The following is a 15,073-nucleotide window of genomic DNA, read 5'->3' on the forward strand; positions in this document are numbered from 1 at the left end:
AATTTTGCTCAGATATGACCTCTAAATATGCCTACGATTCTCAGAATATAAAAATATGAAGTTATACCATCACAAAGCAGATGCATGGAATAAAAGGGTCCATTTGAATCGACTTTCTATGCACTTTGTTAAATGCTAAACATTAGTATTTTTAAACAGGAAGCCAATCCAATCCGAACAAGCAGAAAGCAAATGGTTATCAGATCCTCCAAAAAGTCTACAAATCCTTCTTTTTCTTTATTTTAGTTTTTCTGGTAGTATCTGAGAAGGGCAAAACCATACAGAATTGCATAAAATGACCACATTTTTCTCCCCAACAGTTAACTCGAAACGACTAACATCTTTCATTCAAAAGCGCAAAAGAGACCAATTAGATCCTTGGATGAAAAAAAAAAAAAAAACAGTACTCTTGCAAATAAAATTCAACTGAGAAATACGTAGTTCTTGTGGCTTGCAACAACAATCTACTGGTTTCAAAATTGTTTCAACTGAAGCACAGCTTAAATTTGATCTGTTTTCCCAAATTAAAACTTGGAAATGGAAACTTACAGCAACTGTGTGGCTAAACTTTCCAGCAACCAACGTTGGCAGTACCTGTTTCTTTTATTGCAACTCAATCTGTACCTTTCAATTCCATGCTTACTGCACATTACTTCAAAAACTCAAACTCAAACTGTACTACCCCCGTTCAATAAATTTTCTGTTTCTTTATTTCTAGTTCTCCATTTTCTAGAATAGAACTTGTGCAAATGAGTCAGATACCATTTCAAAACAAATTTATTCCAGAACTATAATAAACTATTTTTCCAAAACTTGGCAGTAACTTCCTAACAATTCTTCAAATTATGAGTCAGATACCATATAACAAGTTCAACACCGCCCCCCCCCCCCCCAAAAAAAAAAAGAAGATATATACACACACACTACATTTACTTCTGATAAACAAGAATGGAAAAGGGAGAACAATAAAGAAGAAAAAAATCGTTCATCAGGCCTGCCTATTGGTTTAATACATGAAACGGTGGTTGGTCAATAGTTATAGGTCAAATGTTATCAACTTACATCCTGTGATGAAGTCTCCAAAATGATATGAAAAATTGATGTATCCCATAAACCTTAGTTTATATGTGAAAAGAAGACCTCAAGGAAACTACTCTACTAACAGCTACATATAGAATTCCAGTAATCAGTACAACCATACCTCTCAAAAGTATTGTCAACATAACCTTCTGGCGGATTATAAAACATTAGAGAAGATACAGCCAACTGCACTCAAAATAGAGGAAGAAACACAGGACATGAACCTGTACTTTCACTTCCATTGGATCCACAACCGTTTAATACCGGTCCCGGCGCCTGCAACAAAAGAGTGATAATCCATAAGAATTGAGGGGGAAATGGTATAAAGGAAAGAGGGACAAACTGATTATATACTATACTAAAAAGAAGAGTAACGCATGATCTCCATGTGCTATTAAAAATTTAATTAAGAATAAATATAAATATTGAATATCTAATAAGAAATCCAACCAAATATTTAAATGGCTTCAAATCACACGTGTTGACAGGCAAGGAACTCACGGATTAAGCAGGTAGGAAAGAGCATCCAAGGTCATAATTCCTAAATATCCTCAGAAGCAATGAGAATGGAGTACAAAAATGGTAGCTCTAAAAAATGCAGAGGATGTTTTTAAGGCAAATGCAGAGTAGTTATTACTTACAACTTACCAATCCCTAGCAGAACTTACAAGGAAGATGCATATGTATTAAAGAGATCTTTAGACTCTACATTGCTATCATTTAACCATGAATATTCAGGCCAACTTACATGCACATCCACTATCTCCTAGATATTTGACCTTACAACATTGGGTATTGAAAAAACTTGACAGATGTAATCAATATGATTTCAACCCAAGGAGACTTTAATCACTGTGATACTATCTCAATTTCTGAAGGATGGAGAACTAATTACTCGAGACTGTTTAACTGCAAAATACATGCATTAAATGTTTATGAAGTATCAAGGAGTCATGTTTTGCTCAACGTGTGAAATATGAACAATGACCAAAGAAAGGACACAAGATACGTAGCACAAGTTGATATGGTCATTAAACAGTACTTGTGGCGATCATAGTCCCTTGCACGTTCTCGGTCTGTTGATCGTGAGCGTGAACGGCGACGACTTCTAGAATCATAAGAGCGATCTGGGTCTCTGTTGCGCTCTCGATCATAACGATCCCGATCATGATACCTATCACGATCCCTGCTCCTACGATCATTATCCCTTCCACGGTCACGACTATCACCACGATCACGGTCTCTACTAGGTTCTCTATCAGGTTCTCTACTACGCTCCTTTGATCTGAAAGAAAAACATCAAGATAATGAACATACCACTATAAAAGACAAATTATAAAAAATAAAATAAAAAAGAAGTTAACACCATTTTGGCCCTTGTAGTTTATGTTCCATTCCATTTTAGTCTCTATACCATCAATAATCCAATTTTAGTCTTTGTATTTCCAATAAATCTTAAAGTTACTCCCAATACTTTCCATAAAATCCTAAATTTAGTCCTCCAAAGTTAACTTGTATGAAATTTGATTAAATAATAATATTCATTTTCATGCAAGAAAAGATACTAAATAAATATATTTTTGCAATTTATAAAGGCTTCTTCTGTGTCATCTCTCCAAACCCTTCAAAGGAGTCTCAACTCAAGATATTTATCGTTGTTGGACTTCTTTTAGAACATCATTAAGCTTTCGCTTTCAGTTATTAGCTTTGCCCAGTAGTTAAGTAGTTGTCTAATGTTTTTCTTGTATGCAGTATTTTTGTTTCTTTTTGTAAACCTAAACTCTATCCTTGAGCATTAGTCTATTTTCATTTTCTTAAGGAAAAGTTTAGTTTCCTTTTCAAAAAAGAAAAACAAATGCTACCAGTGAATAAATTTTTTTGAGAAAAAAAAATAACCAATAAACTTATGGCATGAACTAATTTTAAGATTTATGGACAACATTTGAAAATTTAGAGACTAGACTAAAATTGAACATTGGAAAATTTAGACTAAAATAAAACAAAATAAAAAATATAGGACCAAAATGGTATTTTAACCACAAAAAGATTCAGGTGTATGAACAATTACCGTCGATCATCATGTCGATCAACTTTGCGGCTTTTGTTTCTTTCTTCCTAAAAAAAAGTGACAAGAAATGAAACTGAAACCACACATCATGGTAATTCAATGGCAAATAACATCATATCAACATCATTTCCCCTGTACTTTTTGTTTCTCACAGAATTTAATAAATAGGTATATAAAATAAAAGGATTAAGAAAAGAAACAAAGAAAGAAAGAAAACTCCATTACAACTCCACTACTCCAACGAGGCACTAATCTAATGGCCAATTGAAAAATGCATAAACCATCCTAGATTAATTAAACCCTGAAACTACAGGTTGCATAACAAATAGGTATATAAAATAAAAGGATTAAGAAAAGAAACAAAGAAAGAAAGAAAACTCCATTACAACTCCACTACTCCAATGAGGCACTAATCTAATGGCCAATTGAAAAATGCATAAACCATCCTAGATTAATTAAACCCTGAAACTACAGGTTGCATAACAATAAAATCCAAAACTACAAATTCTGTTGAGCTTACTGCCTGCGAAGGTTTTGTTGCCTGAGCAAGTTCTTCTCGACAATGGAATAATAACGTAGGCTGATTTTAGGGTCATGAATTTGACCCTCAGTTTTACTAACAGCTCTTACTTAGTTAGAGGTACTAGTTGGGAGGTTATTCTGTTACTTTTTTTCCTTTTTTTTAAAAAAAAAAAAGAAGAAGAAGAAGAAGAAGAAAAAGAAAAATATAGGAGAATTTTATTTTGCAGCTTTTTACATCATTCTGATAAAGATTTCTTAACGAAAAATTGTTTCTTACGGGAAAAAAATACATTTTTCAAAGACTAGTTCTCTTTTTATTGGCTCCAGGGGTTTACATTTTCCACCTTTAACACAGGCTAAGCCACTACCCACTAGTACTGTGAAAACACCAGCAATCATAAACTTGCACTTACTTTGTGGTTTGGGCACTCCACCAATGCCATTCAAGAAATAGACACCAGGGGAACTAATCACATCAAGTAAACCGTAAAATAATATCCAAGCTTGCTGAGGTTTGGCAATAAGGTCGCCTTCAGAGTAAAGTTTTACCATATCCATCACAAAAATGTGTCACAAAAGAAAAACCCATTTGTCTCTTAAGGAAAGGAAAACTCACAGATAAAGTAATAACTCAGAATCTCTATGGTAGAATTTGAAACCTATAGCAGCACCTGAACCCATTCACAGTACCAACTTAAATACACACCTCCAAAGACATTTGAGGACAGTACATAACACACCCAACACCTAAGTAACTAACCATCAACACATTTTCCAATAAAGAATGTCTTTTTTCTTTTTTTGTTTTCCTGCTAGAATGATGTACATAGAACCAAAAATGGGTAATAACATGAACATGAATAAAATCATCTAACCTGCAGTTCCGCTAGCTTTTCACGTATTTGCATGTAGCCAAGATGAAGCTTTCCTCCAAAATGATCTGCCAAACGACGATCACTGAAAGAAAAAGAAATTAAAATGGTCTAACACTCAAAAACAAAAATTCATGAATTTATATATATTCATTCTGAAACTCAGAAAAAAAATATAATGCATAGTTCCCCATAACATTCTAAGGAACAATAGCATGATCCACAAATATAAACAGAAATAACGCACAGTCTTTAGCTGGAAAAGTTATCCTCGTAAAACTGGGCCCAAGAGCCTGCTGGGGAAAAGGAGGTATAATTGTCGGGTCAAAACTGAGCACTTGGAAACCCCAAAAACTAACTTTACATTTTCCTTAGAAAGCTTAGATCATCAAAAGAACATGTATAATTTGTAGAGTCAAATTTACCTGTCATAAACGCTTAAAAATGCCCCACAGATGTCACACACGCGCAGCTTTTGATCCGTCTGGGTAAATCCAAAACAAGTGAGATTACATTACATATTGTATAAATAAATTTATATGCTTTGAATCATATTATAAATCTCATATAGATTCCATACTTATTGAAAATAGACTCCAAAGCCATATTATAAATCTCATATAGATTCCATAATTATTGAAAAATTTAAAAATCCCCATTATACTATTACGAGTTTCCAATCAGCATCCGTTGAAGGGCCATCAAATCCTCATATTCAAAATGAGCTTAATGACAAATGGTTTAGGAAAAAGGGAATGGGGTTATTGTCAAACTTGACATAGAAAAGGCATTTGACAAGGCCACTAGGGTTTTTTTTTTTTTTTTGTGGAGAAAATCTTGATCGCAAAGGGTTTTTGGCACCACTTGGATTATATGGATAAGGGCTATATCTCATCGAAAAAAAGTTCTATTATTATCCACGATAGGCCTAGGGTAGGCCAGAATCCGAGGTGACCCATTATCCCCTTTTCTTTTCATTGTGGTGGATGGTTTAGTAGGCTTATGTTCAAGGAGAAGAGGTGGTTTAATTAGGCTTTCAAGTGGTGAAGGGTCCCTTTTTATTTGTCACCTTCAATTTGCAGACAACATGATTCTTTTTTTAATCTCATGAGTTGGGTGCTCTCAAAATTTTGTTTGATGTTTCCCACCCATCAGTTAGGAAACTTCGGGTTTGGACCTAAATTGCCAAAAATTAGATGTCACCCAAGTGAAATTGGAGCCTTCTATGCTTTGCTCAGAGGTTTGGGTTAAAGGGTTGAAAAGTGGCCAAACACTTATTTGGGTTTCCTCTGAACAGACCTCATCAATCCATTTCTTTTTGGCCCCATCATTGAAAATTGGGGGGGGTGTTTGGATCTGTCACCGTGGACCTCATCCTCTATTGCAAAAGGGGTAGGTAGGGTTACTCTCCTCCGAGCTACCGTATCAAACCTCCCTACCCATTCCTTATCCTTTTTCCTGTTGCAAAACAAAGCTGCTTAATCCATGGGAAACATTTTTAGGAACTTTCTTGGGAGGGGTAATAGAGATGCCTCTCGCCTTCAAATTGTAAATAACTATGGAGACCTCAGCATTCACATTTTAAGGGATGGAAATGGGCTCTCTTCACCAAATGAATTTGGCAGTATAACATTGAAAAGACTGCTCTTTGGGGAGACTTATTGATGCAAAATACAGTCCTCAGATCTAAATGCTTATCCCGGAAGATCTTTTCGAATTCTGCCAATGGAAAATGGAAATTCATCTTGAAAAAGCATGATTCGGTGACTGATCATGATCGGATCAGAACTTCTTTAGGGAATGGGGCCTCTACATCTTTTTGGAAGGATCCCTCCATTTAGCTTGATCTTTACAAAAAGAAGGGGGTTTGAAGGATATATGGAGCACTGATCTTTGTTTCTGGGATTTAAAGCTTTGCAGAAATCTTAAACATGAGAAAATTCTGGACAGGATGAAGTTGGATGTTCACTCACCCTCGCATCTTACATGCCAAGAGCACAAATGGGTATGGTTGGCTGGAAATAACGGTGCTTTCTCCATGAAACCTCTTCTCCTTGATATGTATAAAGAGAGAGATTTATGTGATCCTATCCTTGCAAAGGCTATCTGGAACAACCATTATCCCAAAAAAGTCAAGTTTCTCCTTTGAGAGATGGATCATATAATGTGGCTGCACATTCAGTCTTCAAGAATGAAAGAAACCAAAGAATATTTGTGAACAAGAGGTGTAATTGGGAAGTTTTCTTGGATCGTGTTATTTGTTGCTTTATTTTGGTGTAAATCATCTCCTTATTTTATCTCCTATAACTTGGCTCTTCTTGAAAATTAGGAGAGTTTTTTCCTGATAAAGAACCAAACTTTCGTTATGAAAAATAAAAAATAAAAAATAAAAAAATAAAAATAAAAATAACACAAGGACATCCAAAAGAAACCCACAAGAGGCAGTCCCGCTTAAGGAAGGGACTCTGGTCAAGAAATATAAGTGCTAACATACTTTTGATAAGAATAAGTTCTAACATATACCTACAAAGAGATTGTGTCACTCACACCCAAAGAAAAATTCATAACTTAACAAGGGACAAGACATCACATGGACCCCCTCTCAATGCCTCAAAAGGTTTTATTGTTTCTTTCCCCCATAAACCCCACAAGATCCCGCAAACCCCCACTTGCCAAAAAAACCTCCCTTAATCTCGAAACAAAGGATGGCAGAGAAACTCCTCGATCATCTCCCCATGATCTTTGTACCTACTACCTAGCAACCTAAAAGTCAAACTCAACAAAAAAGTAGCTCCAAAGAAATTTAGGGAAATTGCAACTTCAAAGGATATGAACAAGGTTTTCCTTTGCTTTACAACAAAGAATACAACAAAACAGCCCTATCAAGGAGGAAAACTCCTCAAAAGCCCATTTAAAGTGCTAACTTTTCCACGGATAGTTTGCCAGATAAAGAATTTAACCTTCTTTGAAATTTTTCACCGTCTAAAAAGAGGACAAAACGAATGCACTAGAACAAAATGGGATCAACAGCAAACGAAAGAATGAGCTATAAGAAAAGCCCCTAGTAGGATTGAGCTCCACAGTCTAATCTTAGACTCCCCAACCAATGATAAAAGTGACACAAACCAAGTTAAAGAGGAAGAGCTCCTGAAAAGAACCAAGACATTACCTACCAAGTGATTTCTCATAGAGCTCAAGTGATATGAACAAAGAAATGTAAAGCAAATGGGTTTATCTCTACCCAATTATCCTCCCAAAAATATGTTGTCTTCCCATCACCCACAAAACAATGAACCATATGAGAAAAAGATGGACGCTCATTGGATACTTCTTTCCATAGGTTTTTGTAGGTGCCTTTGATCCCACCTGACATCAAAAGGATGAGAACCATGCTTGCTACAATCCTATACCACAATGTAGACAAATGGGAACCACCAAAGCCATTCAGCCAAAAGGACTTTGTTATAAGCCCTTAAATTCCCTAATTCAAGACTCCCAATGTTCACCAACTTTCCCACCACCTCCCGCTCACAAGATGGTCACCTTTCCCCACATCCCTTCCCACAGAAAGAATTAGCATCCCTCTTGCATGGACTCCAGGACCATTTATGGTATAAACCCAAATATGTGAATGTCGATTTTGTTAATTCAAGATGCAGTCCTTTATACCTCTCAAGGTATACTTCTCATTCCGGGAGCAGTCCATATATATTCATATATAAGAAACCAATGCATTGATGACATGAAAACCTATATCAATGCAAGAAAGTCCATCCTACTACCATTAATCAGGCACATCCATATTGAGATATGAATCACACCTAAGATGAAATAGCGTCAACAGTTCCACCACGGCATCCATAAATATTCTTTTCTTTTGCATTTCATATTTTAAATACTGAATTAGCTTTTAACTGGAAGATAAACATAACATGTTTCGCCAAAGAGATGAGGAGGATTCACAAGAAAAAGTTGACTCACAATTCGCACATCAGCAGCTGTATATTTGGATGAATCCATCACTGGCTCCTGCCTAGCAGGAAGCTGAACAAAATTGAACCAAAAATAACCACCATAAATAACAGTTTATTCCAGAAGTATAATTAGAAATTAGATTTTTTCAAAAATACATCCGTATAAGTAGAGAGCATTAATTTATACTATCACTGCTAAGGAATCAGGGACAAACCTTTTTAAGTGCTTCAGCTTCCTCCAGGGCTTTTTGAGCCTCATCAATCATTCCTTGCTCACCTGCAGCAGAACAATATGGAGATTAACACCTGTAATTAGCAAAACTACAAAAAATGAACTTCCGAAACTCCGATCCCTATGCAACAGAAACAAACTGAAAAATATGCTGACCAACTATTTAACTCTTACTCACAATCACATTTCAATAATTATCAACCCTTTCACGAAAAAAGAAACCATGATAAGATAAATAAAACCCAATAAAAACGATTTACCACATACTTTACAGAAAATAAATTCACAATACAACCTGGTGTTTGTTAAACAAGACTTACCGAGTTCCTCGGCCTTTTTCAACTTCTCATTTATCATCTCTTGTGTACGAGGATCAGGAGCTACAACAGGTAGAGGAGCTAGAGGAGGTGGGTTTGGCAGAGGTTGAGGCAAAGATGCCCTATCTTTGTTGAAAGCATCTAAAAGAAGCATGGACTGTTAAAAAATACACATTTATATGTTAGATAACTCACATTGAATATTGACAAAACACATACCATGGTTAAAATTATAAACATAGATATGAAAAGGTTCAACTATTTTTATCCAAAATTATTATATGATGTACCTGTTTGTCAGCACGTTTGGTCCTCAATTCTTCTACAACCTCCAAAACTCGAATTTTGAGATCTGTTTTGCCCTCAAGATCTGCAATATTTGATACCTCAACTTCTCAATAGGACTTACAAAAAATAAGGACATAAAACACAAAGCAATCAATTAAATTAAAAAACAACTTTAGAATCTCAAATACCTAATAAAGCCACACAAAAATAGGAAGGGAAGGAGAAAGAAGTTTCATCAGTCATTTTACAAGTTTTGCATGTGTGAGCAGCATAGTATTATGAACTGATATAACAAAAACAAACAATATCCTCAAACATAAGTCTTAATTTATATACGGTGAAGTATTGGAGAGTGTTCTTTACATATATTAAGAAAAAAAGGGGAAGATCGCTCATAACTATATCAGCCAATTTGAGAGGGTCGGGCACCTCCTCACATGCTAGTCCTTTCCAAAATAACCAATACCTTACCCACCATCCCGTATCCCCTTGGCTTTACTACATATAAGAAACATGCACAACTAACTAGCTTAGTCACCCAATTTCCCATTTTATCCCTCCTAGTGAACATACTTAAAATAGGAGGCTTAAAATTACCACTGAGCGCCAAAGAAACCTTGTAACAAAGTATTTTTTGAGTTGCTATGTTAATGGCAGTGCTAGGGCTCCATAATTTGCCACAAATTGTTGAAAGTAATCCATAAGACCCAAAAGCCTAGTAATTCATTGAGAGATATAGAAATGGTCCAATGTTTGACCATTCCCATTTTTCCCTATCAGATTCCACCCTAGAAGAAGGGCCTGTGACCCAAATAATTGATGTGGCCACAAGCAAAGCAAGACTTCCTCAAAATGGTAAAAAATAGAAATTTAAAAATGATAGTCCTTCATAACAGTCCAGAGATGTTTCAAATAGGCTTGCAAATCTAGACTATAGGACCAAAATATCACTAAATCCAGCACCACGAAAGTCACTGAATGGGTCAGTCTTTTCCTTCCATTTTTCCTAATGAAAGTGAAAAAAGTGTGAGAGGATATTGTAGATGTCTAGCATGGAGATGGACACAGCCTCTTCTAACGCTAGAGGACCACTAGAAGACACCTGAGACTAGAGCATCTTGTGAAAATAATTGTAAATAAGAGCAAAACACATAGTTCATTAGCATCTGAAAGGTCATCAGCAGGTTGGTGAGGCCAAAAAAGCATGACTAAGAACTCATAATTTCCCTCATGAGTTCAAAGAGTCATTTTGTGAACATCTTCTATGACTCTTATTTAATGGTCTCCCAACTTCAAGTCAAGCATGGAAAAGAGAGGGGATGCAAGCAGTTCATCCGATCCTATCAAAATAGGGATCTCTTTTTAGGATCATTTCTGCATTTAGAGCTCACTAATCAACACACTATTTACTAACACTCAGCCAAATGATCTCCATGTTCAACACTTTCTTGATGAGTTCCTCAATCTCAAATTTCTATGTGTAGGTAACAAATAAGGATGCATATGGCATAGTTCTATGTATAGGGTTTTCTTTTTGAAGTAATCACATAGCTACGTGGAAGAATTTCTTGCCATCCACTCTAGATATTTGGAAGTTATCACTTCCCTTTTTGTACATTTTATTTCATTCTTCTTCAATCTTTTTCTGTTGTTTGTCCGTTCACCGCCACCTCTCCCTCGTTGCAGCCTAAATTGTTAATAAGCTCTCTCTTTGTTGATGTTCTTTCTTCTTCTGTAAGCACTCTCTCTCTCCCTTGGTATCTCGTTCTCTCTCTCCAATTGTGATTAACGTTGGACTATTTCATGTGTTTTTAGTATTGATACTATTTGAAACTTGCTTATCTTTTATATATTGTTCTTTATTGAACTTCATTTCTTTCCATGTCAAATATGGATATTTGGCTACAAACAAAACATTCATGTTTGCTAGCATTGATCTACTAGATCTATATCTCCTTAGATAGACAGGTGAAAAAGATATATACAATCCCAGAACTCAAACATATCCACCTCTCTGGATGATTTTACATGCAGTTCTAATTGAAAAAGAAAAACATAATCCACCACTTGTAACAGAGAGAGAATTATGAAAGATTGGGGATCATTAACATTTTGACACAACTCTTATTATTTCCAATATAGTAAGCAATCCAGGTATGGAAAGAAAATAAATAGGTCTTGGTATTTAATAAAAGCTAGATAAAGAAAGCATCCAGTTCTTCCACCAATTGAAATTTAAATACCATATTGGTCGGCTTCTTTCAACTTCTCTTTAATTTCTTTTGATAACTCAAGTACCTCAGGTATCTGTAAGAACAATCAATTAAACAGATAAATAAAAAATATATATGAATCACCATAAATATATATATATATATATATATATATATATCTTCACTATATGCCCTAACAAGTAAGTACCTGGGTGACTTCAGAGACAGAAATTGCAATAGCTGCCTTTGCATCTTCCTCCTCAAGTCGTTTCAAGGCTCTAGCAATTTTTCTATCACACTCGATAATGAGACGATCTATAACATCCTCCAAGTCTCGGTCATAGTTATGAATCCCTTTAGCCTTTCCCTCTTCATATCTAAATGAAGTTAAAAGAACATTTGTGGAACAAAAGAAGTACAATCGAAATCTTCCAAATCCACTTAACTGCCTTAATCATTTATGTTATTAGGAATCCCTTAAACTAATTTAGATTTAGATAGATATAAACATACACATCTTGAGCAATGGTTTTTCTGATTTTATTAGTAAGAAATGGCCAAGGTACGTTCACAAATACAACAAATATTTGAACTCAGGACTTCTTACCATTCTAAAAGAACAATTCAATTCACTGTTTCTTGTTGAATGTTAGGTAATACATCATACACTTAAGTTTTCCCAATATAAATTTTTACAAGCTACACAATTTATTTTTCTTTTACAAGAAACTTGACGTAGAGAGAGATCCTCCACCAAAGAAAGCTTCAAGAGGGAGGATAATCAAAAATTAAATCATTGTACCTATGCCTCATAAAAAAATAAAAACAAAAATCATTGTAGCAACAACACCACCAAGAAGCATTTAGCTTGCAAGCTACACAATACGACACGTACTGTGTGAAATGGAAGGAAACGTATGGTTTAAAAGATTCAACTTAGTCCACAGATCCATGAATGATATGACAACATATTCTAAGATTCTATGATGAAGGAGAAGGAAATATTACCTTTGGTTGGCATACATCAGGGAAGTATGGTTTGAGTTTAAGCCCATGGATTAGCATTTCAAAGATTTGGAGTAAGTTTGGATCATTTGTTGCATTCAAGTTAGGTAATGGGAGGAACATTCATTTCCGGCTTGATGTTTGGTGTGCTGATTTTTCACTTAAATTGAGTTTCCCTCTACTATTTTGAATAGCTTCATTCCCAAGTGATAGAACATTTGATCACTGAGATTCAGAAACTCAATCATGGAACTTCCTCTTTCGAAGACAGCTAAAAGATGAAGAAACTTCAAATTTACAGCAGTTACTGAGCATCTTGGCTAACAAACATTTATCCCAATCACCTGATTTTAGTCGATGGTCATTGGATTCCTTGGGAAAATTTACAGTTGGCTCCTTATCCAAACACTTGATTGCATCTTCCCCTCTTGAAAAGGAGGTTTATCAGATTCTAGTGGAAATCTAAGAGTCCTAAGCGTATCAAATTTTGGTGTGGATGTCGATTTTGGAACTCAGAATTGTCCTCTACTATGCAACATAAGCTACAGGTGCACTAACTTTCTCCCTCTATTTGTCTATTATGTCTGATGAATAGTGAAGATCTACAACCGTTGTTTTTTGACTGATAGTTCTTACATTCATGTTGGTGGCAGTTTTTATCATATTTTGATCCATATTGGGTCTTCCGAAGCTCTTTTCGGGAGAATGTCACTCAGATCTTGGTTGGCCCTTTTATTATCCTTTAAATCTCAAATATTACGATCCAATGCAGTCAAGGATCTAATATCTAAGATTTGGTTCGAAAGCAGTCAGAGGATTTCCCATGAAAAATCGGTTGGGCTCCGCACGACTTTTTTCCCCATCATGGTGTTCTCAATCTAAGGCTTTCGCTAATTATTCCATTCAAGACATTTGTTTGAATTGAAATGCTTTCATTTATTCAATTTAATAATGTCTTTGTATTACTTGATTTGAATCCTTGATAATTTTGTATGTCTTGGTGTCTTGTATGTTGGAGCACTAGACTCTTTTCAGTATATCAATGCTTTTTATTTCAAAAAAATTTGAAAGTTCAATGAAGCAGCATCTATAAGCTGCAGGCAGGCATGACTTAATTACTCCGTTTGTTAGTAGGTTGAATGAAGCAAAATTGGGTAATAGATTACAGGCATGGAAAATTATAAATCTTTACAAAGAAAACACAGTGTAGAGTTGACTGAATGGGATGGGTCTCCTTCCGGAAACTTTTTATTCCACCAGTACAGAACTAAAATTTCAATTTGAAGCCCAATTATGATAGCAAATTAACCAGCTCCATGGCTCTAGCACGAAATATGACAAGAGTAATTCCAACAATGCTATTAAAAACAAACACAGTGGCCTGTAACTGCATCAAGGATACTCTTTCCTAAGTTGCAAGGAGTGGATCTTCGGACATGGACCCATATCCATTTTCTGAAACAGAAATGAATTTAATTAAAATATAATTAATAAAATGAAAAAAAGAAAGAAACCCCCAAGTCGTTGTGAGGAGAAATCAAATTCCTACAACAAAAAACAAAATATACTCGGCATTTTCCCCTCCATTTTCAGACGATTGATCACCCAGGTTTTTCCTAACAACTAAACCAACAAAAACTCAAGAACCAGCAAAGAAAAGCTCCAGAAAAGTTGCCGGGTGGTGTTCTGACTAAAAAAAGATGTGCCTAAACAAAAGAAGAGGTGGGAAATAAAGGAAAGATTGAATTGATCTAACCGTGAGTTGGAAGAGCTCGTGGGGACAAAGCCCAACTAAGAACATGCGGCACACATCGCGGTCGTAGTACTTGCGGCTCACTTCCTGGACGTCCCCATTTCGATTCGCACCCATTAGCTGGTCCAGTTGCCTTCTAAAAGCATCCATGATGGTCTCTCCGGAGCTCTCTCTCTCTCTCCAGGAAGCCTTCTCACCAAAGGGTGTCTCTGCTCTCTAGAGCGAGGCTATCGGATGCAAGTACAGAATTAGGGTTGGATTTGATTTGGGGTTTGGATTTCCGGGTCAAATCGTTTTCGGTTCTCCGGGTGGAAATGGATTGCCAAATTCTCTTTTCTGCCCTTTTTCAGTTTTGTAAAGAGTGCCTTCACTTTAATCTTGGGTGTAATCGTAATGCAAATTGTGAATGGATGAAAATGAAAATAACTCCTAGTCGTCCGAACGAGTCTAACTCAATTGATCTAGTATCCGTACTATCAACATAAAAATCGATTAGGTTTTATTAATATTAGAGCCAACTAAGAATTAATCTAGAACGATTGATTTTATAAATAAAAAAACTAATCCGATGTCCAATGAAGAATAAAACCAATAGATTGTTTTTTATTTCATTTAGTATACTATTGGTTTGGTTATCGATTCTTGGCCTTTTCTTTTTCTTCCTATTTTTCATTCTTATTTCCATTTTATTTTGAACTTGGCCTTTTTACTTTTTTTCAAATTAAAATAGGACATATTTCTTTATTTAT

At 35.5% G+C, this 15,073-nt stretch overlaps 1 protein-coding gene across 1 annotated transcript; it reads right to left on the reverse strand.

Moving 5' to 3' along the window:
• Positions 1–966: 966 nt before the first annotated feature.
• LOC120079723 (LUC7 related protein) lies at positions 967–14,721 on the reverse strand. Its single transcript, XM_039034058.2, has 13 exons — positions 14,328–14,721; positions 13,974–14,026; positions 11,775–11,943; positions 11,597–11,660; positions 9,356–9,435; positions 9,069–9,222; positions 8,732–8,793; positions 8,524–8,586; positions 4,968–5,026; positions 4,546–4,627; positions 3,149–3,195; positions 2,123–2,365; positions 967–1,356 (listed from the first exon to the last, which is right to left on the reverse strand). Exons 1-13 carry the CDS (start codon positions 14,472–14,474, stop codon positions 1,338–1,340), a joined length of 1,242 nt encoding a protein of 413 aa, XP_038889986.1. The 5' UTR covers positions 14,475–14,721; the 3' UTR covers positions 967–1,337.
• Between the last annotated feature and the right edge of the window lie 352 nt (positions 14,722–15,073).

The sequence above is a fragment of the Benincasa hispida genome, chromosome 6, assembly GCF_027475165.1.
Source record: "Benincasa hispida cultivar pf3 chromosome 6, pf3_genome.v1.1, whole genome shotgun sequence".
In the NCBI taxonomy this organism is placed as follows: Eukaryota; Viridiplantae; Streptophyta; class Magnoliopsida; order Cucurbitales; family Cucurbitaceae; genus Benincasa; species Benincasa hispida.

Coding starts and splice junctions, on each gene's coding strand:
- LOC120079723 (XM_039034058.2), bottom strand. CDS start 14,474: ATGGATGCTTTTAGAAGGCAACTGGACCAGCTAATGGGTGCGAATCGA. Junction 8,794..9,068: donor GAAAAAGGCCGAGGAACTCG/GTAAGTCTTGTT, acceptor GTTCTGCTGCAG/GTGAGCAAGGAATGATTGAT. Junction 3,196..4,545: donor AAAAGCTAGCGGAACTGCAG/GTTAGATGATTT, acceptor ACTTTTTTTTAG/GAAGAAAGAAACAAAAGCCG.